Source organism: Opisthocomus hoazin, chromosome 7, assembly GCF_030867145.1.
Source record: "Opisthocomus hoazin isolate bOpiHoa1 chromosome 7, bOpiHoa1.hap1, whole genome shotgun sequence".
NCBI classification, from domain to species: Eukaryota; Metazoa; Chordata; class Aves; order Opisthocomiformes; family Opisthocomidae; genus Opisthocomus; species Opisthocomus hoazin.
In genome coordinates, this window is record NC_134420.1 from 74,063,359 (window position 1) to 74,088,698 (window position 25,340).

Consider the following 25,340-nt stretch of genomic DNA (forward strand, 5'->3'; position numbering starts at 1 on the left):
GAGGGGAGGCGGCGGCGGGAGCGCCGTGAGGCGGCCCCGGGGCGAGGGGAGCGCCTTGAGGCGGCGCGATGATCGTGACGCCCGCCCGGTGCCGGCGGGAGCTGCCGCTGCGGGCCGTGTCCCTGGACAGCATCCCCGCGGGCACGCTGACCCCGCTGAAGGAGCTCCTCAGGCACCGGGGCACCCTGGAGGCCGATGGGGGGAGCCGCGCCCGGGGGCCGGCGGCGGGCGGCGCGGAGTCGCCTGGTGTCGGGGAGGCGCGGGCCGGCCCCAGCCCCGGCCCCGAGCGGTGGCTGAAGCGGCGGGCGGGCGAGCCTCCCGCCCACGAGTCCCCGGCCAAAATCTTCCAGCGGATGAAGGCCAAGGCGCTGCGGCAGAGGCAGGAGCCCGCGCTGCCCGCCGGGACGGCGCCCTGGAGGGGCTGCGGCCCCGACCGGATCCTGAGCCCCGCGCAGCCGGGCCGGCGGCCGAGACCCGCCGAGGCGGCCGGCGGGAGCGAGCGGCCGGAGAAAGGTGGGTTTTTCCGTGATGCCCAGCGACAGGACAAGGGGCAACGGGCACAGACTGGAGCAGAGGAAGCTCCAGCTGAACCCGAGGAAGAACTTCTTCCCTCTGAGGGTGACGGAGCCCTGGCCCAGGCTGCCCAGGGAGGCTGTGGAGTCTCCTTCTCTGGAGATATTCCAGCCCCGCCTGGACGCGGTGCTGTGCAGCCTGCTCTGGGTGACCCTGCTTGGGCAGGGGGTTGGGCTGGGGGACCCACAGAGGGCCCTGCCAACCCCCACCATTCTGGGATTCTGTGGGTTGGGGGGCTGCTGCGGGAAGACCAACTGGGGTCTGCCCTCTGCTCGCCGCTCTGCCGGGGCTGGAAACACTTCCCGTGTGCACTCGGGATGTGAAAAATATTGGTACAGGTTTTCCCCCAAGTATTTGGGTTTTAAGTTTGGATGGAAGGGTTTTTTAATGCTGAAATGTATCTGTACCGTAAGTGATTTGTCTTAATGTATGTCAGAGGAATCCCTCTCACGGTGTCCTCTCCCTTTCTTGCTCAGTGTGGCTTTAACCGCTTCCTCTCTTCTGTTTGTGAATGGGATTGAGCTTTTGCAACCCCTTGACAGACAAAGGATTACGCTTTATAAGTTGAAAAAAATCAAAACAACCAGTGAGTTTAACTCCCCCCTGCAGTCACTACTGAAAAGAGCAAGGCTGCTGGGAGAATTGGTTGGGTTCCGGGGTGCTGGGGCGTTTCCCTGGGCAGCCTGGTCTGATGGCTTTCCCAGCGGATCTGCTGTTTCTGACTGCTTGGTGCAGTGTGAGCTCGCAGGCGCCGTGCCCTGAAGGCACTGAGCTGCGGTAGGCGAGTGGGAACGGCCTTGCTTCTGGCTCCCGTGCATCCATAAGGGTAACAGGGATACTCGGAGGAGGAAGGAGTCCTGCAGTGATGCCCCGTTACTCTCCTGCTATGATCTCCCAGAGCGGGACACCCACTGAGATACTGGCTGGTTTGTCAGAAGGGTTATGCTTCATCGCTACCTGCATTCCTGTCCCAAGTACACCACTTAGAAATCTCCCATACTAACCTTTCATCCAGTTTTGGAAGGGGGTTAAGACCTACCTGCTTTGTCTGTGTTCATATGAAGACAGAATTGCAGAAAACTAGGCTAAGTACTCAGTTTGTCTCACCTGGCCAGCACCATGGGCCGCTGCATGCTGTTTTCACTGGGGGGCATCAAACTGTTCTCGAAAGAACTGCAGTGACGGAGGTTGTAGTGTCTTTAGTTTATGGTTAGATGTGGAAAAGTCTTCCTGAATCTCCTTGCTACAACATAAAACCACTTGTTTCTCTTAGTATTTCTGTTGGAGACAATAAAAATGAGATTAAACCATTATTAAGGTGATTGGAAGAAGGGAAACATTGCACCCGTTTTTACAAAGGGTAGAAAGGAGGACCCTGGGCACTACCGACCTGCCGGCCTCAGCTCTGTGCCTGGGAAGATCATGGAGCAGCTCCTCCTAGAAGCTGTGCTGAGGCACACGGAGGACAGGGAGGTGATCCGAGACAGCCAGCGTGGCTTCACCAAGGGCAAGTCCTGCCTGACCAACCTAGTGGCTTTCTATGATGGCGTGACTGCATCAGTGGACAAGGGAAGAGCTACGGATGTGATCTACCTGGACTTCTGTAAAGCTCTCAACACAGTCCCTCACAACATCCTTCTCTAAATTGGATTTGATGGGTGGACTGTCCAGTGGATGGGGAATCGGGTGGCTGGTTGTAGCCAGAGGGTAGTGGTCAATGGCTCAACATCCAAGTGGAGATTGGTGACAACTGGTGTCCCTCGGGGGTCCGTGCTGGGCCCAGTACTGATTAATATCTTCATCAATGACTCGGTGAGATTGAGTGAACCCTCAGCAAGTTTGCAGAAGACACCACCAAACTGAGTGGTGCAGCTGACATGCCAGAAGGACGGGATGCCATCCAGAGGGACCTGGACAAGTTCGAGAGATGGGCCTGTGTGAACCTCATGAGGCTCAACAAGGCCAAGTGCAAGGTCCTGCACATGGGTCAGGGCAACCCCCGCTATTAAAAGGGGTCAGCATTGGTACTACTTGTTGGACCTTATTACTATGAAACACCTCCCGTTTGTAGGCACCTCCAAGTTCCTGTGGGTTGGGTTACATCCAGACAGGTTACGCACACCTGAGGGTGATTCTCACCCGAGGCAGAGGCAGCACAGCAGCCGACCCCCTGATGAGAAGGGAAAGCTCCCATTGCCCATCCATCTTGGGAAAGAAAACGTATTGTTGTGTAGTGGAGCTTAGTATCTCACAAAGTACATTCTTCGTTTCCCCTGCTCCCCACATGAAGATGTTTTTCTTCCCCAAATTCAAAGATTAGTTTGTATTCTTCTTTTCCAGAATCCTTTTGCACTCGAATTCCTGATAACCGAACCACGAAAGCACTACCCACAGACCCTCTTGTGTGGGAATCCCCTCAGAAGTTCTTCTTGCGTGTCAAGCGGAAACTGCAGCAGCAGCAAAAAGGTACTTGGTATTGCTCTGAAACACACATCAAAAATTTCCTGGACATTGGGGTTTCTGTTCTCGCTCATCTCTCGCGTGCTTTGGCAGAGTATCATTCTTCTTTTTTTATAGTCCACATGCAGTGAAAAATGGAGGAAGAAACCTGCAAAACTGCCTTTTCGGTCCTGGAGATGGCATTAGAGTTGATGAAGCTATGGCTTGGGGCTGTGGGCTTCTGACCTTGAAGCTTGACATCGTTAGTCTGAGTGCGCTGTCTCCTCGGACAAGGAAAGCCGGCTACCGTCCGGCTCCTGGCGCGGTTCAGAGTTCTTTAGAGACTAGGTGTAACGCTTTGCTGTTTGAATGTGAAACTCGGTGGAAAAATCCTAAGCCTTTTATTTGCTGGCTTTTCCCCCTGCCCTTAGCTTTTAATACATAAAGAGAAAAGGTCTGGTTTGTGGGAAATTATCTTGCACTTGTGTTTTCCATAGTGCTGCTTGATAGGAACCCTGTTCTATCCAGGCTCTGTACTTCTGTCCCGTAGTTCAGCTTTGAAAATGCAGACGAAGAAAATGATGCACGCCAAAGTCTTAGCAGTGTTCAACTTCAAAGCTGAACTTAATTTACCTGACAACTCAAACCCCAGTGTTTGTAGCTCCCAGCGCAGCAGCAGCATGGCTGGAAGTCCAGATCTTGAAGCCTGGAAAGGTGGAAATATTTGAGATGTTGGTTTTTATGAAAACAGGGTTTTTCTGCTCTGCAAGGAGGATTGATTAAAGAAAAGATAGGAAGAATGTTGAAGATGTACTGTTAATAGATACGGTGTGCATTAGCTTGGTTTGGGGGGAGAGTGGGATATCTATCAGGCTTTAACAGCAGGGGTGTTGATCTGGTGGTGAGGAAAAGCTAGTCCGAGCAGATTGATAGAGTGGCTTGCTGTTCACGCTGACAATCGAAATAGGCAGTGCTTCTGCAGCTGTGGTAATGCTAACCCGACCGACCTCCTCTTACTGAAAATGGAGCGAACTTTCTGAACGTATTTTTATTATTTCTCAAATTTTTTTTCTAATGGGCAGATCCGACAGCTTCAAACCCCATCAAGCAGAACACTCTTCCTTCCACAACTACGGAAAAGCCGTTAGTCAAACCTGCTTTCACTGAGCAGCGCAGGAGTGATCCTCCAGAGGATGTGGCCACTGATAAGGATGATCAGGATAATTTCCTTATCGAATCAATGGACGCTGATGATGAAATGTCTCAGAATGCAGTGACTAGTTCTGGGAATTTAAACTCTGCCCCTTTTAACAGTGGGGCTCAGTCAGAGGAAAGGTGGGCAAACGGAGAAGCAAAACGTGCCGAACGTCATCAAGACCGAAGAGAGCTGCAGCCACGTAATAAGCAAGCTGCTCCTGGAGTCGAGAAGCTGCTGGAGACTAATCCTCAAAAGCCCTCACAGTGCTTCTGTAGTATTATGTTCTCTCCCGAAGTCCGCATTCCAAGGAAGCAAAAGCCGAAGGAAGGCTGCAAGGTCCCTTTGGATGAACCTCATACGGATCAAGTTGCTGGCAAAGCAGCCAAAGAGGTGGGAGAACTTTGTGCTTCAGGGCAACTGATACATTCCAGTGGGCTGCTTGTAGCTCATAGTTGCCATTTACTTTTTTTTTTTTTAATGTCAAAAGTAATAAGCACTCAGAAGAGACTAACCTATTGTGATACTAGATTGTTCTGGTAAACGCTTTCCCATCAAAAGGAGTTTGGTTTTTTTCCCCCCATGCTCCAAGATGACAATGTTTGGGTGGGTTTTTTTGTTTGGGGGGCGGGAGGGATGCTTCTTGTGTAGAAGGCGGCCTTTTGGTTTAGTACTCACAAGCCAGAGTATGGGCTGAAAGAGTTCTCTACCTGAAGGAGCCTCCTGCATCATCTCTTTCATACGTTAACTGCCACGTGTAGGTGTGACGGACCTGAAACAAGTCACTGGCCAGTCCGGCTCCCAGCTGTCTGCGTGAAGCCAAGGAGGAGGGAGCGTTCCCAGCTGTGGGCTAGGGGTGGTTCTGGAGTTAGCTGAACCGGTGCAGCTGGTAGCGAGGTGAAAGTCTTGGCTTTCCTACACAACATCCAAGCTTCTGTTGAATTAAGCGGAACAAGAATCTTTTCCTAGGAGACTAGACTGCAGATTTTATTTTCAATTCACTACATGCTTGGCAGTATTTACAAGTTTCTGAATAAAACTCGAGGAAAGCGGTGTATTTTGAAGCGTGCCGCGTTCCTCGGTGATTAGCTGAGGGCCTGGGGGAAGCGTACCTTCCCAAGGCTTCATTTCCTTTGGTTGCTGCAGAAATCTGGGATCGCAGTCCTCTTCGAGTGAGGCAAGTTAATTGTTTTGTTCTCCCTCGCTGTTGTCAAGCATGTTCGATATGTTTTCCTGTATTAGAAAAAAAAAGTTACCTTTACGGTAAGCTCTGATTTAGGTAAGGAACAGATATCCATTAATATTAAAGATTTGTAGCTGAGTGAAGATGCTGAAAGTGATGTTACTGGATGCTGCAGATCTGAGCGTCGCGTAGGAGCTGGCTGTATGTGTTCGGTACGTTTCCTCAGCCTGCTTTAAATTATTGGTGAGATCTTTAGTGAGGTGAAGGCTGACAGTCAGAAGGCAAACATCATTAAAGAAAAGATCTGGAGTTTATTAACTGAGGTTTTGAGGAGAAACAGTGATAGATTCAGATGTTAAAAACCCGTTTTCTGAGAAGCTTTTTTAAAGCAGTCGTGTGGTTCACACGCAGTTTTCCAAACGGCAGTTCAAGTGCCGCTGGCTTGCTGGCTGTGTAATGCGCAGTGAAGGTACTGCAGCTGTATGCGTGTCAGCAGTTCGCAATATCAGCCAGACCCATTTTAATACTGTCTAAAGGTTAGCAAGAATGTAGCTAATAAACACAATTTTATTTTTTCATGGATAACTTTTGTTCTGAACAGTAACGTAGGACAGATGACAAAGTGTAAGAGCTGTGGCATAGCGTTGGCACTTTTTGTGAGGAGCTTTTTGGATTTGCTAGAGGTCTTGGCCAATGACTTTGTCTTCTGAAAGTCAACGTTAAACTACCTGAAACTTCCTGTAATTTAAATTCTTGTCTTCACTTGTGCATTAGACTCCAGCTTGATTATGCTTCAACATTTATGTGTATAGTGGTGGTTTTCAGTTTTCTGGTCTGGAGGATGGTGCCTAAATATCTTCTCAAGTTATGCAGGAGTTAATACCTATTTTACTGCTGCCTTGGTGATGTTGTATAGCTTAGTCTCACTTAAATATGACCTCTTTTTTTTTATTAACAGAAAAATGTCTGCCTAACCAGCTGGAGAATTAAAGTGATGGATGGTAACACTGCAATATGTGTTGAAGGAAAACGGAAGTAAGAAAAATCTTTGTGATTTACATACAATGTAAAACGTGTTGGTGGGCTTTCAGCCTCTGAGCTAGAGAGGCTGTACCGTCTTCGCCTGGCTGAACAGCTGAAGCTCTGAGGCTTGTGTTCTTGGAGCAGACCCACAGGCTTCTGCCGCGTTCCTCCCCAGCCGCAGGGAACACGGCCCTGTGCTGGCATCCAAGCCCTCGTGGTAGTGTGTACAGCTCTTACCGTGTTTTCTAACGCAGTTACCTAGCTTCTGCCTAAGCACGCTGAGCCCGTTTGCTTCGGAGCCCACAGAGCGGCCGAGCTCATGCACGGGGGGATGAGGGGCTGCACGGCTGGAGGCTGAGCGCTGGTGGGGAGAAGGAACCACGGCTGTCCTGGCTGAGGTGGCCGTGGGAGCTGCACCTTTGTGGAACTTACTCCTAGCCTTTGATAGATAGTGATGTTAGATGTTATGTTACTTTGATAGAAAGTGGTGTTATAGTTTCAACTTCTTCATCAAGGAAGAGGTGAATTCCTTCATGTGTGCAAGAGGTAGAGCGTCTACATACAGGAAACTACTGGTTAAATAGTTATTTCAAAGTCCAGTCCTTAGTCGATCAAAGAGCTTAAGAAGAATAAAGACAAATGTGATTGTCTAGTAGATCCCCCAAGCTGGTGCTGACTAGGGGTCCTGGGAGCTTTTAATTCGCTGCACAGCAATGCTGTTTTGTGGCTGCTTTAAGTCAAACTTGGTGCAGACTGCCGGCAGCCACATGTTCCTGCCGTATCATTTGTGATGGCACTGTTACTCCTACGGCTGTGTGGTGATCCATGGCAGCGGCTGATCCACCCGAGAACTGACTCTGCGGGTTTTTGGTGATGTTTTTGGGCAGATTGTATTCAAATAGCTGTAAGGTCAGCAAAACAAGTGTCACAACAAAGGAGAGATCTGGCTTGCAATAAAATTGTTTGAAGATGATGTGAAAATACACCTCTGGAAAAGAGTATTCTACTCGTTCTGTAGTTAGTAAATACTGGACACAGTTACGTATCTACTGAAAACTCGGAGCCTCACTCAACAGCAGTAGCGCTGTGAAAGGAAGTCATTCGGTTTGCTTACTGAGCGGTGCCAGGAGGCTTCGGATCCGTGGAGGGATTGGTAGTGGGAACTGACATTTGTTTCATGGCTGTGCAGAAACAACGGGTCCTCTCCCTTTGCACCCTTTGCTACTAGCAACACGTTCTCTTTTCGTTTATGTTGGCGTGTATCCGATACATGCTGCGTACACATGACACATTTGATTTGTTTTATAGACCCTCTGTTGATTTCTGTCAATACTTTATGACAAGTTATACAGTTGAATGTTTTCACTGTCGTCTTGGCCTCAGTCCTTAATACTGTTCTGTAGTTTGGTCTGTTGGTTACTATTGTAAAAGTATATTTTAAAAAACCCCAAAAACAAAACCAAACAACCCACCCACACACTCTGTAGATTTTCTGCTTTAATGCTTGTGTCTGTTTTTCATTTCTCATGGAGAAGTCCCTTAACAATTTCTTAACAACTCAATTTTTTGCACGTATTAGGGCTGCTTCTTCAGTTCTTGCCTTTAAATAGGAAGGTCAGAAATAGATGTAGTAATCCTGGGGCAAATACACATTTGACCTGTACAATGGCAGTTTTGTCACTCGCGTGATGTTATCGCGGCAGTAATGAGCTGGATGGAGTCCTTCAGTGCGTTTTGCTTCTGCAGCCTCACGTCAAGCTGACGTTCTGTGACTAACGTTTGCAGTAGCTGACATGTCTGTTTTGTCTCCTGTCCAAGCCTTAGACAAGGCCAGAACCGTTCCTCTTCCAAGCGAAGGAAAGAAAACCTAGAGCATCCTGCCAGTGTCTGTATAGCTCATAAAATATGTAGCGCTGCCAGTCTTGTGTGGAATATCAATATTCTAGTTTTAAATTCCTTCTTTTATGAAAATAATGTTTTATATCTGCTCTTCATGTTATCTGTCTTTTCTTAGAGACATGAAAGACCTGTTTTGGCATAGTAATGCAATCATGGAGCGCATAGCACACAACCAAGTTAAAACGTCATCTGGCAGTATCTACTTGCTACAGGGAAATATAGATTCCGCTTCGATGAGAAAAGAAGGTAAGAGGACCATTCTTAAGGTAACATTACAAACTTTGGAGGGCTCTAGATTTCTGATTGAACGTGCTGCTGAAGCGAACGGTTTGCCTTACCCTGCTGACTGGGCTCGGTGGGCGTTCAGCCCAGACTGGGACGTGACTCCAGCATCAGCTGTCTCAGTACTGTCTAGCGGTCGCTGTAGCAGGCGTTTTTAGGGTGCTGCAGTTAGAGCGGGCTTTCGGAGCATGATGTTGGCTAAGGGGTACGTTCTTTTAACTCAACTGTTTTTAGGCTAAGATTGCCTTTATGTAATTTTGGTCAACGTTTTGGCATTTAAATAGTGCTAAGGCATTCAAATAGGGATTGCTTGTACGCTACTGAAATTACTCTGGTCTTCGCATTGATTCACTATTCGGTGATTAACCACTAGCTCTGCAACATTACATTGAATTTCTGCTTGGAGACAGACTATCTGTGGCGTCAGTGCTTTGTAACTTAGTGAATGGACCCATCTTTAGGGTCTAAGTGGTCTGTTATACCACGTCCAGCAAAACTTCCTGCTTCAGGGTGTTTTGAAGCATGTGGTGTTTTAAAGGAAATTTAATTTACACACAAAGTTAAAGTTAGGCTAAGCAAAATAAAGTTCTCTTCCGTGTGGAGTTGCCTTGGTAACATGGTAAGTCCAAGCAGCTTGGACCTCGCTGGAGCCCTAAAGCCTCTGGCTCCCCGCGGGACTGCGCCAAGCAGCCCCGTGCCACTCCAGCGGGATGCGCGGGGCAAGGCCTGTGCTGCGGCTCCCAGGCACTGCGTCCTGTCTGCAGGTACTGATGCCTGCAATTAATGGCCCCTTGGCTGACTGCTCCGTGAAGTTCTCTTAAGCTGGGGAGGTGTCTCTCTCTCCAGTGTTTCCAGATGTAGCGAGCTTCTGGCATACTTGCAAAACCATGATTGTACTGGATGTTATGTCTGCCCTTTCTGACCGAGAGCAGTGCTCAGCTACTGTTAATGCTACGTTTTGTTTCAAACAGGATTTCCCTACCGCTTCATCAAAAGATTTACGTACGGGTTTTCCAAAAGGTGGAAGGAATATGTTGAGGAGTTTCTGGAGGAAAGGAGGAGGTAATTTCTTTGGAGATTCTGTTTCATTGCAATGTTCTTGAAGTATTTATTGAAACTTTGCTTTTTAAGAATATTACGCGAGGGGACTACAAAAGACTGTAGATGTGTGTGTGGAGACTGTGTTCCAGGCAAATACCAGTCCCTGCTTTGGAAGGATGCCCTGGTACCTTTCCGCATCATGCTGGTTGGGGTTTGTTCCACCCATTTACACAGCCTTGGAGTAGATGCAAGCAAAGGGCTTCGTGGCTGTAGTGGGTCGCAGAGTCGGTGTGAGCGGAGCTGCACGAGGCTGTCGGGCTCTTCCCGAGGCAAGGAGAAGGCTTTGAGTTTGTGTAAGTCAGTGTGCTGTTAAAGGACAGCTGCTGCAGACGGTTATTGTTTCTTTTCTTAAATTCCACATCATTAGGAAAGAACGAAAACAACAGAGTGGTGAGGATGAGTATGAAGAGAGCGACTCAGTGGTGGGTACGGATGTGTTGAAAAATGCAGAAGACGCAGCAAGAGGTGTGAAGAAACCTGGAGCCAGAAACACCACATGTGAAGTATCGCCGAAGAATGGTGAAAACCTTTGTGAGTATTTAATAATCCTTTTCTTTGGAAATCAGCTGGGGGAGTTTGAGAGCTGATGTCCCCAGCAAAAGACACCTGCTGTCCGTCTGGTTTGTACCTTGTTAATTAGGCTGTATGGGAGAGGTAACAGGAGGATGGGGCCAAGCTCTTTTCAGTGGTGCCCAGTGACAGGACAAGGGGCAATGGGCACAAACTGAGGCACAGGAAGTTCCGTCTGAACATGAGGAAGAACTTCTTCCCTCTGAGGGTGACGGAGCCCTGGAACAGGCTGCCCGGGGAGGTTGTGGAGTCTCCTTCTCTGGAGATATTCAGGACCCGCCTGGACAAGGTCCTGTGCAGCCTGCTGTGGGTGACCCTGCTTCGGCAGGGGGGTTGGACTAGATGACCCACAGAGGTCCCTTCCAACCCCTACGATTCTGTGATTCTGTGACTCGCCGGGTGACGTTTCTTGTCTGTGTTCACGTAGGCTGCAGCGATCAGGAGCGCTGACTCGTTCCTTCACTTCAGGTCTGCTGGTGTGCAGCAGCTACAGCGCGGGTGTAGGGGCCGTCCTGCAGGTTACCCCTGGGCACAAAGCAGGAGTAGCCCCCTGAAGGCAGGGACTCCAGAGCTGTTTATTCTGCCAGCAAGCTTGGCTTAATTTTATCCCAGTTTCTATTTTGCATAACATACCTTCCTGCTCATCCTTCGGGGACGCCCGTGGGATTTAACACCTCTGTCAAGGTGCTTGGCACTCCTTTTTAATATCTTGTCATAGATTGCAGCAGGGCTTTGGCCAGACTTCCTTGTACTGTGCGTTAAGACTCTAGGCAGATTTTATTGCTAACACTATAAAAGCTGGTTTGTGTTTTCTCTCGTTACAGTTAGGATTGGTTCAGTGTGACAACTTCTCTTGATCATTCTGCTTCCCTGTATGACTTTTACAGTATTTCTAACCTTCTAAACAAAGCAAAAATAAAAAGCTCACAACAGTAAATGTTATAATTTGTGAAGGTGATTACTTCAGTCATATTAAGGTATGCTTATTTCTGACCTGAACACTTCTAAAAGAACAGCACAACGTTGTAGTAAGTGGTGTATTTTCCATGTGGTCAGTGCAAATGAGCTGGTTTAAACATGATATTTAAACATGGCTCCTATGCTATCCTTGTTGAAACTGAATTTTCAACACAGTATTTGGCACAAAGCTGTATTTCTTGTTTTTTTTTTTTCTTGTAGATATAACACCGAACCGCAATTCCATATTGAATGACTCAAACAGAGTTTACACTCGTAGTGGCCGTCTTGTTAAGCCACCGTTAAGTTTCTGGTGTGGGCAACGCGAATTTGTTGATCAGAACCTAAATGTCACGATAGAAGAAGGTGGAGTCGATTATTTGAGCATGGTAAGATTCTTTTGCATATTGTCACTTAAATGTATCTTAAATATAATGAATAAACTTGGCTAGGTATCTTACGAGTACGTGAAGAGGCAGGAAATCTCGAAAACATTATAAAAACTTTTTAAAACAAACAAAAAAGTAGTCTTCATCTCTGCATTATCAGGTAATTGTTGTCTTTAAATTGGGGATAACAGGGGATTGCTTCTGGAAAAGGGAGTGGGTGTTTAAGCTGCCTATATGGAAGAGGAGGTTGCCCACAGGTACTGGTGTGGGTCGCAGAGGTTCCCCAGTGCAACGTGCTCTGCCCTGGTGTCGTGCTGAGGCCCTGCCACAGCGGTTAACCGCCCGAGGACGTTGGGCTGCAGGTGAGCTGTGGTGGTGCTCTGCGCTGCGCTGGGTTCTCCCCTGCCCGCGCGGGGTTTCAGCCATCAGATACCTCCTCGTTTCTTGTGTCCCGATCTGCCCAGGCCGCCCGGTTCTGAGGGAGGTGTGCTGCTCTGATCGATTCCAGCACTCTGCGAAGGAAAACCACGTTCTTTGTGGTGTTTTTTTTTCAATCTCTCACGGAGCTGAGCTCATGGGGAGGAGGGTGCGCCAACACCTTCATCAGCGGCGGCAGTGCAGACATGCGTCCAGTTTACCACCAGCTGAGGCAGTTCTCAGTCTGGAGACTTGAATTTGTGTGTTAGACTATTCAAGTTCGAAGGGAGTCTGGCTAAGTTGCTTTGGTTGCATGCATTCGTACAAACATCTGTGTTCCTCAAATAGTGTTTAGTAGGTGCTGGTCGGCGCAGGCGACTGAAATCTACCTGTCCTGTAAACATCTGCCTTTTTCAGAGCTGGCCTCGGTAGGCTTGATATGTAATCTCTTGCAGAAGCTTAGATTAAATTGTTTTATTTTGAAGATGCTTAGTAGCGAAAAGTCCCAAAGAAACACCAGCTCCATCTCCAAGAAGAACAAAAGAAAGGAAGTAGTGAAGACAACCGAAGAAATGCCAAAAAGCCAAAGTAAAGGTAAATTTTTCTTCTTTTTTTTTTTAAAGTTATTGACTAGAAGCAGTGGGATTATGAGGTGGGTGCTGGAGCAGCATGGTGATGTCTTGTTAATGCAAAGAAATTATTTAAGGCTGTTAATGGTCAGCTGCTTCTTCTATGAGGAATTACCAGAGGAGCGTTAATGCCTGCTTTCCTAGTTCTGCAGCTCCGAATATAAAGTATGTTTGTAAATCACTTCCTTATTTACATAGCGGGAGCATGCAGGTTTCTTTCTGGAAACTGAAATGAAAGGATTGTGGCTTTTTTTAAGCTTCTGCTCCTGTACTTTGGATCTCACAACAGAGCTCTTCCGTGGGCCTTGAGAGAGCAGCGGAGCTGGCTGGTCCAGGGAACTGGTGGTCCCGCTTTACTTTTTAAGCTGAATGAATTAAAATAAATGAGATGCCTATGCAGGCAAAAAAAGTGTATTAACAAAGTTTTAAAACCTTTAGTAAAATTTTGGAAATACTAGAGCCCCGAAAACAATGTAAATGTAAAGCAGAAGTTTCTCTTTTAAAGCAGCTGTGATGTTTCCTGCAGAGAAGCTGTTTGTAGCAGGAGTAAAGCTTTTGGGATGCTGGTGTTCGCTCAGCCTCGGGCAGCGTTTTGGCAACCCTTGGTTTCCTGTTTTACTCCCTCTCTGCTCAGTGCTGTCCCGTCCCCTTTTGTCGCTGTGATAATCCCGATTCCCGTGATAATCCCGATTCCCGTAGCCGTCGGGACGCAGGCTGCGGTGGGAGCGGGCTGGGCAGCAGCAGGAGGTCCCCTGCGCCTGGGGACGCCCCGCCGCGGGCTGGGCAGAGGGGAGCAGCGCTCACAGCTGCCCTCAGGCTGCGTCCTCCTTGAAGGGCGGCGTGTGGAGGGGTGTTCTCTGCCTCCTGGCCTGTCCCGTCTGCGTCACGTAGCCTCCTGCTCCGGCAGAGTTCGATCCCGAGCGCGCAGGAGTGCGTGCGTGAGGGGAGAAGGCCGTGGTCCTCCCGAGACACGCGTAGGAGGCGTAGCCATCTCGGGAAGCTTCACCAGGTGCTGTTTCCACTCAGCTGTGCTTGGTGAGGTTCTGGGCATCCCTGAGCAGCAGCAATGGGTTTGTCGCTACCTGCCAGGTAGCTGGGGAAGCGGGTTGTGGGTAACCTGTGCCACGTGTGTCTCAAACGGGGAAGGAGCAGGCAGTCCAGAGCGTGACGGAGCGTTCCCTGCCATCACCAGTTTCTCTCTGAAGTGACGTTTTGGTGTGATTTGGAGGGAAGCAGCATTTGATTTATTTTTGTATCCCAGCACGACCATTCGACAGAATACCTCCTTGTCCTGGAGAACTCTCGCGTCCTGTTGGTGTGGGGAGAGGCTTCTGCAGAACACGGGGAGCTGCGGGCGTGCCGCTTGGCTCTCCCTGCAGACCGCAGTCTCTGACGGAGAGGAGGTCGTGGGTCTTAACGAGCGTGGGATGCGCTGCGTCCCGCGGCAGGGTCAGCTTTTCTTGCTGAGAACACAGCAACGATTTACGCTGCAATGTGTGACGTTACACTGACATCTTCTCTTTCAGGGAAAAACAGCGAAAAAGGAGTAAGTTCCAAAAGAGAAGCCAAGTCCGCTGGAGGCAAGGAGGCCAGGCACTTCATTTCAGAGGACGATGAAAGCAATCATGCGATCAACAGTATGAAAAATAAAACACAGCCTCCTGCTAAGCTGACTCCCTTACATACTGATGCCCTAAACAAAGATAACTGTAACAGCAGAATCCCAGGAACGACAGCGGAGAAGAGAGGAACAGAATATGGAGAGCTGACTGTGTATCAGCAGGCTTACAAGTACTCTTTAAGGTCAGCTAAACATCTTCAAAACAAGCACTTAACGGAAGAATCGTCAAGCAAAGATGAGGAAGAGGAATCCAGCGAAGACATCCCGCTGTTTATCAAAAGGAAAAGCAAACCTTTGTTCAAAGAGGAGACTCAAAACCACAAGTCTTCCTCTCACCTGAAAAGTTCCCAGGATGATGCAGACAAGGTGTCCTCCGAGCACAGGACAGTGACCCACCCTGCTGCCTCCCGTAACGGGCCGCTGCGGCCAAGTGTGCCCGGATCTGCTGGTGGTTCTGTTTTTCTGGAAGGCAAAACCCCTCTGAGCGAGTCCAGCACCTCCCACCCGCCCGACAGGGCACGGAGGACTGGCAGCAGAGCCCACCCCCCACGGTACATCCTGGAGTCTGACACGGAGCCTGAAACCACCAAAGAGCAGTTTCAAGCAAAAGAAAAGAATTCAAAAGTATCCCATAAGAAAAGAAATAAGGTTTCTAATTCTGCCAAGTCTTCAGCGGCAAAAGCAACAGAACGTGAGAGGGAAAAGGAGCAGAGATCTCTGGAACTCTTTCCAAGGGCGGCTGACGGCTGGTCGGAGAAGGAGCTGCAGAAGCTCTACAGGCAAGTGGTTGCCCTGCCTTCCGAGGGCAGCGCTGCCCGCGGGCACGGGAGGCACCGTTCACCGACGCGTCTGCACGCTCCGGGTTTGGAGTTTTCACTTCAGTCTCTTTCACGTTATTTTAAAGGTTTCCTTTACATTTTAATTCCCTCTTCCAAAATAAATTTTGTTAACAAATTGAAAAATAGTGAAATAAAGGAGACAACCAAGTGTTTTACAGCTGTAGATGCGTGAGCCTACAGCAGCCCCTGCCACTGTCACAGTGTAAAGGGGGAGGAACACAGATATTGGGCAAAATTTTGTGAATCTACTCCACTACCTGGTTTTCAAAAAGACATACTTAATCTTCTTAAAATTGATACACATTCCTATGAGTAAAATCGAAAAACACAAGTAGGTAAGTAATAGGGTAAAAGTATTGATCTTTAGGATTTGGACAGTAAATCAGAGGTAGCATATTATCTCCCCTAATGGAATAAAATATTAAACACGATGTGCTTGTGTATTTAAGCCTTGTAAAGGGGAGATTAACTGCCAGAATGTTTAATGAATGCATCATCCAATTACTTAAGCTACTGGGCAGTTTTAATATATACATTAAGTAATAAAATGACCATTCTTTTCGGTTAGAAACCTGAAAAGGCATGAGCTCTTTCAGGGAGGGAGGGGACCTGCTGCAGAGGAGAAAGAAATTTACTTTGTAACAGAGCTGTTAGATTAAATTGTTCAGACAAATTTGTGCATGTTTTAAAGTGTCTGGGCAAGACACCAGAGACACACTTCTCTGCGTCCAGGGCGCCGTGTCCTTTCCGGGAGACGCGGTTGGGCTCTGGGTGTTTTACGTGGCCGTGTCGCGCCGGTTCCTCAGCGTGACGGACCTTGTGGCGTTGTTCCCTTGGCAGGGCCATCGCTTCGTTCCCGAAGCACAAGAGCGGCTTCTGGGTGGAGGTGGCCATGGCGGTGGGCTCTCGCTCTGCTGAAGAATGCCATCAGAAGTATGCAGAAGAACAACAGGCAAAAGGTTCCAAGAGACATGCCAAGACGACCACCGCTTCAGGAAAGCCAGAACAGAAAGGTACTGCCGTCTCGGTTCAGGGTATGTTCTTGGCTTGGAGTAACTTGAAATCCAGTATTTGTTATGTAAAGGGACAGACAGACCTACACACACACCACAGCCCGACAGTGAAGGAGGTTATCTTCTATATTGAAAGAGAGAAAGGATATCTTTGGGTTTTTCTAGTCTTTAGCGTGATGAGAAGACTTAAAGTGGCCTTGCCACCTAAGGGAAAATAGCTATTTCACAGAATCACAGAATGGCAGGGGGTGGCAGGGCCCTCTGTGGGTCACCCAGCCCAACCCCCTGCCCAAGCAGGGTCACCCAGAGCAGGCTGCACAGCACCGCGGCCAGGCGGGGCTGGAATATCTCCAGAGAAGGAGACTCCACAGCCTCCCTGGGCAGCCTGGGCCAGGGCTCCGTCACCCTCAGAGGGAAGAAGTTCTTCCTCGGGTTCAGCTGGAGCTTCCTCTGCTTCAGTTTGTGCCCGTTGCCCCTTGTTCTGTCGCTGGGCACCACTGGAACGAGTCTGGCCCCATCCTCCCGACCCCCACCCTGCAGATATTTATAAGCATTTCGAAGGTCCCCTCGCAGCCTTCTCTTCTCCAGGCTGAACAAGCCCAGCTCCCTCAGCCTCTCCTCGTAGGAGAGATGCTCCAGTCCCTTCCTCATCCTCGCAGCCCTCCGCTGGACTCTCTCCAGTAGCTCCTCATCTTTCTTGAACTGGGGAGCCCAGCACTGGACACAGCACTGCAGATGGGGCCTCACTGGGGCAGTGTAGAGGGGGAGGAGAACCTCCCTTGACCTGCTGGCCACACTCCTCTTGATGCACCCCAGGATCCCATTGGCCTTCTTGGCACCCAGGGCACGCTGCTGGCTCATGGTCACCCTGTTGTCCCGCAGCACTCCCAGTCCCTCTCCGCAGAGCTGCTCTCCAGCAGGTCAGCCCAGCCTGTACTGGTGCCTGGGGTTGTTCCTCCCCAGGTGCAGGACCTTCATTTATATCTGAAGAGGCTCTTGGAACCTTGTAGGAATTTGCTGCTCGTAGAGCTCTTGGTCCAGAGAGGATCTGGGGTGCCTGTGTGCCCTGCGGGCAGTGTGGAGTAAGAACAGCCAAGTTCTGTCTCCAGTGCCTGGCGCTGACGTGCCCGTTGCTGTTTTCCGTCCCCTTCTGGTGCCGGTAATTCGCGTTCCCAGGCAGCGCGCACGCCCTGCAGTGCACGGCGCAGGATGCTCCCTCCAGTTACCTAGCACAGACGGCTGCAGTGGCTTGGGAAGCGCTCAGGTAAGGAACGCTGTTTGATCGCCGCTCCTCCGGCTGACAGAGTCCTGCCAGCACTGGGCCACTGGAAGCCGGAGCTTGCAGCGTTACTCAGCTGCGGGCGAGGACGACTGGCGATGTTTCTCGGTGGTCGTGCACCAGTCTCTGTTTATGGAGAGCACTGAAGTCATTCCTTCTGTCCGAATGAGGGGGTCCAGATTGCTCACGGTTACTGGACTTCACGCGGGAGCGCCTGGCTCCAGCTCCGCAGCCCCTGTACCGCAGACCAGACCGGATGATCTCAGCAGGCTTCCCGGCCCCTGCAGCCAGCCAGCCGTGATTTTGTGCAGACTTGGACAAGCGGCAGATGAGGGTTCAAGTGCAGGACAATGCACTCCATTTTCACTCGACTGTTTCTTTGAAATGCTCGTTGCAGTTACAGAATTTGTGTGACGATCCGCTGGGTATCAGTTTTGCAACAAAAAACCCTTCAGCTCTGGTAGTGGTGGTGTTACTCTGGAGCAGTTTGGAGCGTAGATAGAAACCATCTTATTTTCCCTATTATGGTATCAAAGTTCCCGGTGCTTCTGCGATGATGAAAGCTTTTACTGCTGTTGCTGATCTCCTACAGAGAATCTGTTCCCGTTTCACCCTGGCGTTTGACATTTTCAGGCCGCGGGCTCTCCCATTAAGGAGACACGGTTGCTGTGGTTGGGGGGCGCTGGCAAAGGGTCAGTCTGCCGCAGTGCTTGGGAGGTGCTTTGCCGTGGCCAAAGGAAGGTTTGGGAGCTCTCGGCCTCACCTGGGCCTTTGAAGGCTACGACGCTCTGCAGTGACTGCAGCAGAGCAAAGGACGAGGTTCGGTCCTGCGTGAGGCTTGGCAGGCGGGAGCTGCTCCTCAGCTTGCTCTCGGAAGGCGAGGGCATCCTGTTCACGATGAGCCTTAGCACAGATACAAAAATACTTCGTTTTTCTCAAAATTTGTGAACTGTGGAGTAACTTTCTCCTTTACTTGACTGTCTGCACAAGCAGCTCCCTTAGTTTTTGTCTGAAGATGAGGATATCGGGAAGACGTTCTTCTAAATTTGCCCCCTTGTAACGAAGGCAGAGGGTAGGAATGCGCACACCCGTGGAAGTGACAAAGCCCTTCCACGCAGGTTTAATGGCGCATCGCTTAGGTGTGGTCACTGGGTGAAGGTTTGCCAAGGGTACAACTGCACACGCAGACGTCTCAGATGAGCGTTCCGTCAGCCTTCTGTCGAGGCTGCTGAAATGGTCTCTGCGCAGCAGAGCTTTTGTTCGAGCGCTTTCTACCAGGCGCGCCGAGAGGCATCTCGGTGTCTTGTCTCTGAAATGCAGTGCATGGATAACTCTGTTAAAATTGTAGTAAAATAGCTGATGTGTGTATGACACTTGTAATGGCTGAGTAAGGCTTGAGAGTAAGCTTCTGGGTAAGATGTAGTAGAGAAATTATGCATTAAGAGGAGTGTGGGCAGCAGGGCGAGGGAGGTTCTGCTCTGCCCTGGTGAGGCCCCATCTGCAATGCTGTGTCCAGTGCTGGGCTCCCCAGTTCAAGAAAGATGAGGAGCTACTGGAGAGAGTCCAGCGGAGGGCTACGAGGATGAGGAGGGGACTGGAGCATCTCTCCTAGGAGGAGAGGCTGAGGGAGCTGGGCTTGTTCAGCCTGGAGAAGAGAAGGCTGAGAGGGGACCTTAGAAATGCCTACAAATATCTGCAGGGTGGGGGTCAGGAGGACGGGGCCAGACTCTTTCCAGTGGTGCCCAGTGACAGGACAAGGGGCAACGGGCACAAACTGAAGCAGAGGAAGCTCCAGCTGAACCCGAGGAAGAACTTCTTCCCTCTGAGGGTGACGGAGCCCTGGCCCAGGCTGCCCAGGGAGGCTGTGGAGTCTCCTTCTCTGGAGAGATTCCAGCCCCGCCTGGCCGCGGTGCTGTGCAGCCTGCTCTGGGTGACCCTGCTTGGGCAGGGGCTTGGGCTGGGTGACCCACAGAGGGCCCTGCCAACCCCTGCCATTCTGTGACTCTGTGACTCTGTGAAAGAATAAGTTGTATAAGCACTCGGAGGGTCACAAAGAAGCTGTAAGACGTGTCCCCAGAGGAGACACTGAACTGTGTCACCAGCATTGACTGGAGCCAGCGAATTTCGGAACCATGCTACATTACTGATGTCTTAGAACAATGAATCTTTTGATTCACGTAGGTGAGAAGGAGCCGGTTACAATAACTGCCAAAGTGGGGACCTTCAAAAGAAAGCAGCAGATGAGAGATTTCCTGGACCATTTGCCAAAGGACAACCATGATGATATTTTCACCGCGACGCCCTTCCAGAGCAGAAGAGTCAAGGTAAATCTGGGTAACGGCGTGTACATGCGTGTGCTCTGCGGGTTGGTATTTCAAGGGTGTCTTACAAGGCTGCTGCTTCGGTTCCACCAATGAAAACCTCGTGGATTTGGGGCACAGGCTCATTTCCTCGATTTGTTCCTGCAGTGCTGTGACTGCCGGCGTGGGAGCGCGTGGAGCGTGGCTCCCGCAGACGAGGGTCACGGCTGACGGGGCGTGTGAAGCCGGTCTGTGGTCGGGGTGTTTTCACTCCTCCCCGCCGCTGTGCGGGAGGACCTCCAGGCGCTGGGAAGCGATACCCTGTCCTGGGGAGCACAGGGTCCTCGTGCTGGGGATCCGGGTGCTTCCTGAAGCCACGCTGATGCTTCCCAGGGTTTTTTGTCTCTCTCTCCTCTCGGCGCATCTCGCACATACCACCATACGTCTCCAGCAGCCGCAGCGGGAGGAGAGCCCCCGAGCACGCCCCGCAGACGCAGCGCCGGCGCGGGAGAGCGCTGCCCTGTCTCTGGGACAAAGCCCCACGGAGCTGGGGTGAAGCACAGTTAGGCACTCTAGGTGTTAGGGAAGACTCCTCACTGCTAAAGAGGAAGCCACTCACTGATCGAGAGAATTATTTATTTTTTTTCCCCGTAGAGAATTTTTGAAGTATATTTTGCGATGCATCTTTTTTTGCTGTTGTCTGACCAAAGCAGCTCCGTGCACCCGTGGGTATTCTCGTAGCGGCGCTGCCTTTGCTATGCTGGCATCCAGAAGCAGAGCAACGCGGTGGCTCGTGGAGAGCCGGTATCTCACCAGTGGTAACTTCACTGCTCTCTGCAAACTGCGGTGCGCGGCGGAGAAATCCCTGATTAGTACGAGCGGACTGGCTGTGAAGGAGGCGATGCCCCCGTCCCCCAGACACCCTGTGTTTGCAGCTGGGCTTGTTCAGCCTGGAGATGAGAAGGCTGAGAGGGGACCTTAGAAATGCCTATAAATATCTGCAGGGTGGGTGTCAGGAGGACGGGGCCAGACTCTTTCCAGTGGTGCCCAGCGACAGGACAAGGGGCAATGGGCACAAACTGAAGCAGAGGAAGCTCCAGCTGAACCCGAGGAAGAACTTCTTCCCTCTGAGGGTGACGGAGCCCTGGCCCAGGCTGCCCAGGGAGGCTGTGGAGTCTCCTTCTCTGGAGATATTCCAGCCCCGCCTGGCCGCGGTGCTGTGCCCCCTGCTCTGGGTGACCCTGCTTGGGCAGGGGGTTGGGCTGGGTGACCCACAGAGGGCCCTGCCAACCCCGAACATTCTGTGACTGTGACTCTGTGAAAGAATAAGTTGTCTCCACGAGACTCCTCTTTTGGCAGAATACAATTTCAGCTGGCGAATGAAAAGTTTTCTCCTTTTTTTTTTTTCCCCCCTTATTTTTCAAACTCCTTTTGCCTAGCTTGAGCTGTGCAGAAGGAACTAACCCCGCTCTGTAGCACGTGGCGAGAGGTGCACACCTCCGGAGGGGAACTCTGTGCCTTCCGGAGTCACCAGCGCATCCCCCTTCCCCGAACAAGTCCAGCCGCTCCTGGAGCCCACGCAGACTCGGCGCAGCTGCCACCTCCTCTGCGAAGTTCAGAGCTGAATAATTTGCTGCGTGAAGAAGCGTCCTTTATTTGTTCTGAGCTCGCTTCTGCTGACTTTGGCCCCCTCTCCTCATGGGGAAGAGACGGTGAACGCTGCCCTGGGCCCCGTTCACCCCCGATGCCGGTTACAGCTCTCTCCCCGCAGGACCCGCTGTGCTTTTGGTATCTGTGCTGCTCCTCTCTGAACCTTTCCAGTTCTCTCCCTTCAAAGCAGAAGGATCAGAAGTTCACTGAGTAGTCCTGAAATCCTTCTCCTCCATAGTAATGGTCAGCTTTGAGCTGGCAATTTTAATCAGAAATTATTTTTTCAAATGGGTAGTAGCAGCCAAAAAAGGCCAACGAAATGGTGGGCATCAACAGGAGGAGTATGAAGAGCGAGACGGAGGGATCCCCTGGCTGCACACCTGCATTCTGCGTGCTGGGCCCGTTGCTGGCTCCTGCGTCCCGGTCGGGAGCGCAGCTGGAGTGGGAAGGGGACTGCTCCCTTTGGCCGCGGGGTGGGAAGGGGCTGTGTCCTGCTGCCGCTCCGAGACAGGCCCCGAGCAGCCTTTTCAGCAGACCTGTGGTAAAGGGCAGGTCGCTGACTGCTCTGATGTGGCTCCACAGCTGCCAATGTTCCGGGGAAGCCAAGACGACAACGATGATGACTTTGCACTTGCGGACAACCCGATCACGCCTGCCTCGGCTGTCTTCCCTCTGGCGAAAACCCCGCAGTGCGAGCACATCAGCCCTGGCATGCTGGTGCCCATCAACAGGTAGGAACTCGTACCGCCGCCCCTCTGCCAACCTCCTCCTTCCTTGTTTTCCCCAAGATTGTTTTTGTCCGCTGAGGAAGATCGCGGGTGGAACTGGGACACCAGTTCACTGCCAGGCTTAGAGCGAGCACAGCTGATCCTGCGGCCCTCGAGGGGTTTGGTCGGAGAAAGCCTTTCCTGTGTCGGTGCGTGCAGTCTGAGGAGCCTGGGCAACGGAAACGCCGCCAGTCACACGTCCTGCTGCTTGGGGAAGGCAGTGACGGGGGCTGCAGCCTCAGCAGAGGTTCCACGGCTCACTTTGAGGCTTACGCCTGTTAACCCCGTTGCTTCAGGCTTTACTGAAATAACTGTGAATTGCCCTAAAATGCCAGTTACCCTGCGAGTTTCATCCCTCTGACAAGCGAGCGCCGGCGGGGAGGGCGCTGAAGCTTCGCCTGCTGTTTGCGTTCCGAGCTCTAGCGCGTGATCTGATCAGACCCTGCCGCGCTGCCCTGCTCCCCGCGCTGCTGTTGCAGTTCGTGGCTTCTCACGGCCGTGCCGCTGCTCGCTCCGAGCCAGGGCTGTCTGTGCAGGGCCGGGTCCTGACCTGCTCCCTTCCCCCCGCAGGAACGACTACGACCGGCACGTGTTCCGCATGCAGAAGAACACGCAGGGCAGCCGGGGCACCTGGGACAAGGTCACGAAGAAGTCGGTAATGCTGCTTTCCTTGAACGTTGCCTGGTTCCCCCTGTAAGGACGCAGAGCTTTGCGAAGCAGCAGGCAAGCGAACCCGGGATCCAGACTAGCGTGTACCTTCAGGAAGGAGAAGGGGAACCCTCCCCTGCTTCCCCCCAGGCTGCTGGGTTTTGTCAGCTGCTCCTGGAGAAAAGTTCTCTTTGTTAGGAAAGAGCTATTCGGTGTCAGGATGAAAGATGTTGCTTTTTTCCAGGATTTGTAACTGCCTTTGAATTCTGTGAGTGTCAGGTACATGAAGTTGCTGTTACTCTTCTGTGCAGCGGGAAAGCGAAGAGCAGTTCTCGCCTCGTGTCAGACCGTCCCTGCGCTGATGCATTTGTTGCTGCAGTGCCCCAGCTGTGCTGTCCCGCTGCCCGTCCCAGGAGGCCGCGCTCCCAGCAGCAGCCGGTGGTGGCTGGTGCCTCTGGTTCAGCGAGGGAGCCGGTGGCAGCTGAGCCGCTGGAACTCCCAGTGACAGCGCGGCGCGGGCGCTGGGGCTGCGGCAGCCGCCTGACAGAGCCTTCTGGTCCTTCTCCGCAGGCGGGAGCGGCGGTGGGCACGCCGGCGTCGCGCAGGACCGAGTTCCGCTTCGGAGACAGTGAGTACTGCTTGTGTCCCCCTCTTCCCTTCGGGCTCCCTCGCTTCCTCCCATGTCACCCCGGCTCGCTGGGTGCCGCGGTCTTTGCGTTCAGTGATCTCCCCGCCGTCTGTTCCTCCTCCTTGGAGCTTGCGGAGCTGCGCTCCCCGCTCGGGCGCACGCCGACAGCTCCCGTCTTTCCTGTCGCAGAAGGGAAGCAGACCTCTGTCGTGGGGAAGCTCTTCGTGGCTGAGGCAGCGAGTTCCTCGGATGAAGAACAGGACAATTCCGATTTCTCCGTTTAATGAACTCCGTGGATTTTATCAGTCCAGCACTCGCGCACCTCTCGTCGGAAGCAAAGGGCTTTGCCCTCCTCCCCTCACGTGGTCTTCCTGGGATGTTCAGAGCTCCGTTTGGAAAACGTCACCTGCAGTGATTTTATGTCTTTTAACACCATTCCCGTCTCGCTGCCTGCCCAGCGATGTTTGTCCTTTCCCTGGGTGCACAGCGGCACTTCCCGGCCCAGGCTCCTCCCGCTGTGGTCCCGGAGGAGGGTGTTCGAACACCCCTCACCAGCGAGTTTTGATTCCTTTTAAGATAAAATATCTTTCTGAAATACGGTTGTACAATAAATTTGCGATGGTACAGTCTGTACCTAACTGGAATTGCTTTTTAGTGACTTTGAATTTTTACCTTTCTTGAATGCAGTGACAAAGGATGGGGTTATTTCACTGCTGGATGAGTGGGACTCTTTGTGGAAAGGGCAGGTGGTGAGGCCAGCAGGGCGAGGGAGGTTCTCCTCCCCCTCTGCTCTGCCCTGGTGAGGCCCCATCTGCAGTGCTGTGTCCAGTGCTGGGCTCCCCAGTTCAAGAAAGATGAGGAGCTACTGGAGAGAGTCCAGCGGAGGGCTATGAGGATGAGGAGGGGACTGGAGCATCTCCCCTATGAGGAGAGGCTGAGGGAGCTGGGCTTGTTCAGCCTGGAGAAGAGAAGGCTGAGAGGGGACCTTAGAAATGCCTACAAATATCTGCAGGGTGGGGGTCAGGAGGACAGGGCCAGACTCTTTCCAGTGGTGCCCAGTGACAGGACAAGGGGCAATGGGCACAAACTGAAGCAGAGGAAGCTCCAGCTGAACCCGAGGAAGAACTTCTTCCCTCTGAGGGTGACGGAGCCCTGGCCCAGGCTGCCCAGGGAGGCTGTGGAGTCTCCTTCTCTGGAGATATTCCAGCCCCGCCTGGACGCGGTGCTGTGCCCCCTGCTCTGGGTGACCCTGCTTGGGCAGGGGGTTGGGCTGGGTGACCCACAGAGGTCCCTGCCAACCCCTCCCATGCTGGGATTCTGGGATTCTGTGAGCAGCTCTAGCAGGGGCAGGGACCAAGGCTGACACAAAGCCACAAAAATTAAAAAACACTACTGTACAGTACAGAAGCTCTCGCTGCTCTCAGCCTGCGGCTGTTTCCGGATCGGGGCTGTTAGCAACTGGGTGCAGGTAAAGCAATGGGATTAAAGCCAGCTTGCGGCCAGAAGCAGCTGAGGACCTCACCAGCGCGGTGACACCCTCCTGGCCAGCAACGCCTGACCGTGTGACACTGCCAGTCGCCTCCACTGCAGCCACCAGTGTTAGCTGGGGTGCTACTGGGCTTTTCACTGTCAGACACCTACATGCTTTTATTTGTGATCGCCTGAATGAAGCGAGCAGTTTGATCTAACCTGAGGAGCACTGGAGAACACCTGGCTGCTGAAGGAAACAAAGCTTTACTGGTGCTCCAGAGGGGTGACTGCTTTGGTTCTTAACTGCCGAGGCCCACCGGGCAATCTTCTTGGCTCTCCTCCTTGCAAATACCATTTTGTGGGCGTTGACCCGGCGCTGCGTGCGTACCCACGCGAAACGGAGGGTGGAAGCAAGGCAGCCGAGGGGGAACCTGGGGATTTCTCTGACCCGGAGCAGCCCTCGGCAGC

General features: G+C 51.8%; 1 protein-coding gene across 1 annotated transcript; it reads left to right on the forward strand.

The window, feature by feature from the left end:
* Positions 1–68: 68 nt before the first annotated feature.
* Positions 69–23,880, forward strand: MIS18BP1 (MIS18 binding protein 1). Its single transcript, XM_075427334.1, has 16 exons — positions 69–513; positions 2,914–3,039; positions 4,095–4,600; positions 6,349–6,425; positions 8,428–8,558; positions 9,566–9,656; positions 10,063–10,226; positions 11,445–11,611; positions 12,514–12,622; positions 14,184–15,057; positions 15,958–16,151; positions 19,591–19,733; positions 21,942–22,090; positions 22,697–22,781; positions 23,345–23,402; positions 23,592–23,880. The coding sequence occupies exons 1-16, from the start codon at positions 69–71 to the stop codon at positions 23,684–23,686; spliced, it is 3,414 nt and encodes a 1,137-aa protein (XP_075283449.1). The 3' UTR covers positions 23,687–23,880.
* Positions 23,881–25,340: the final 1,460 nt, after the last annotated feature.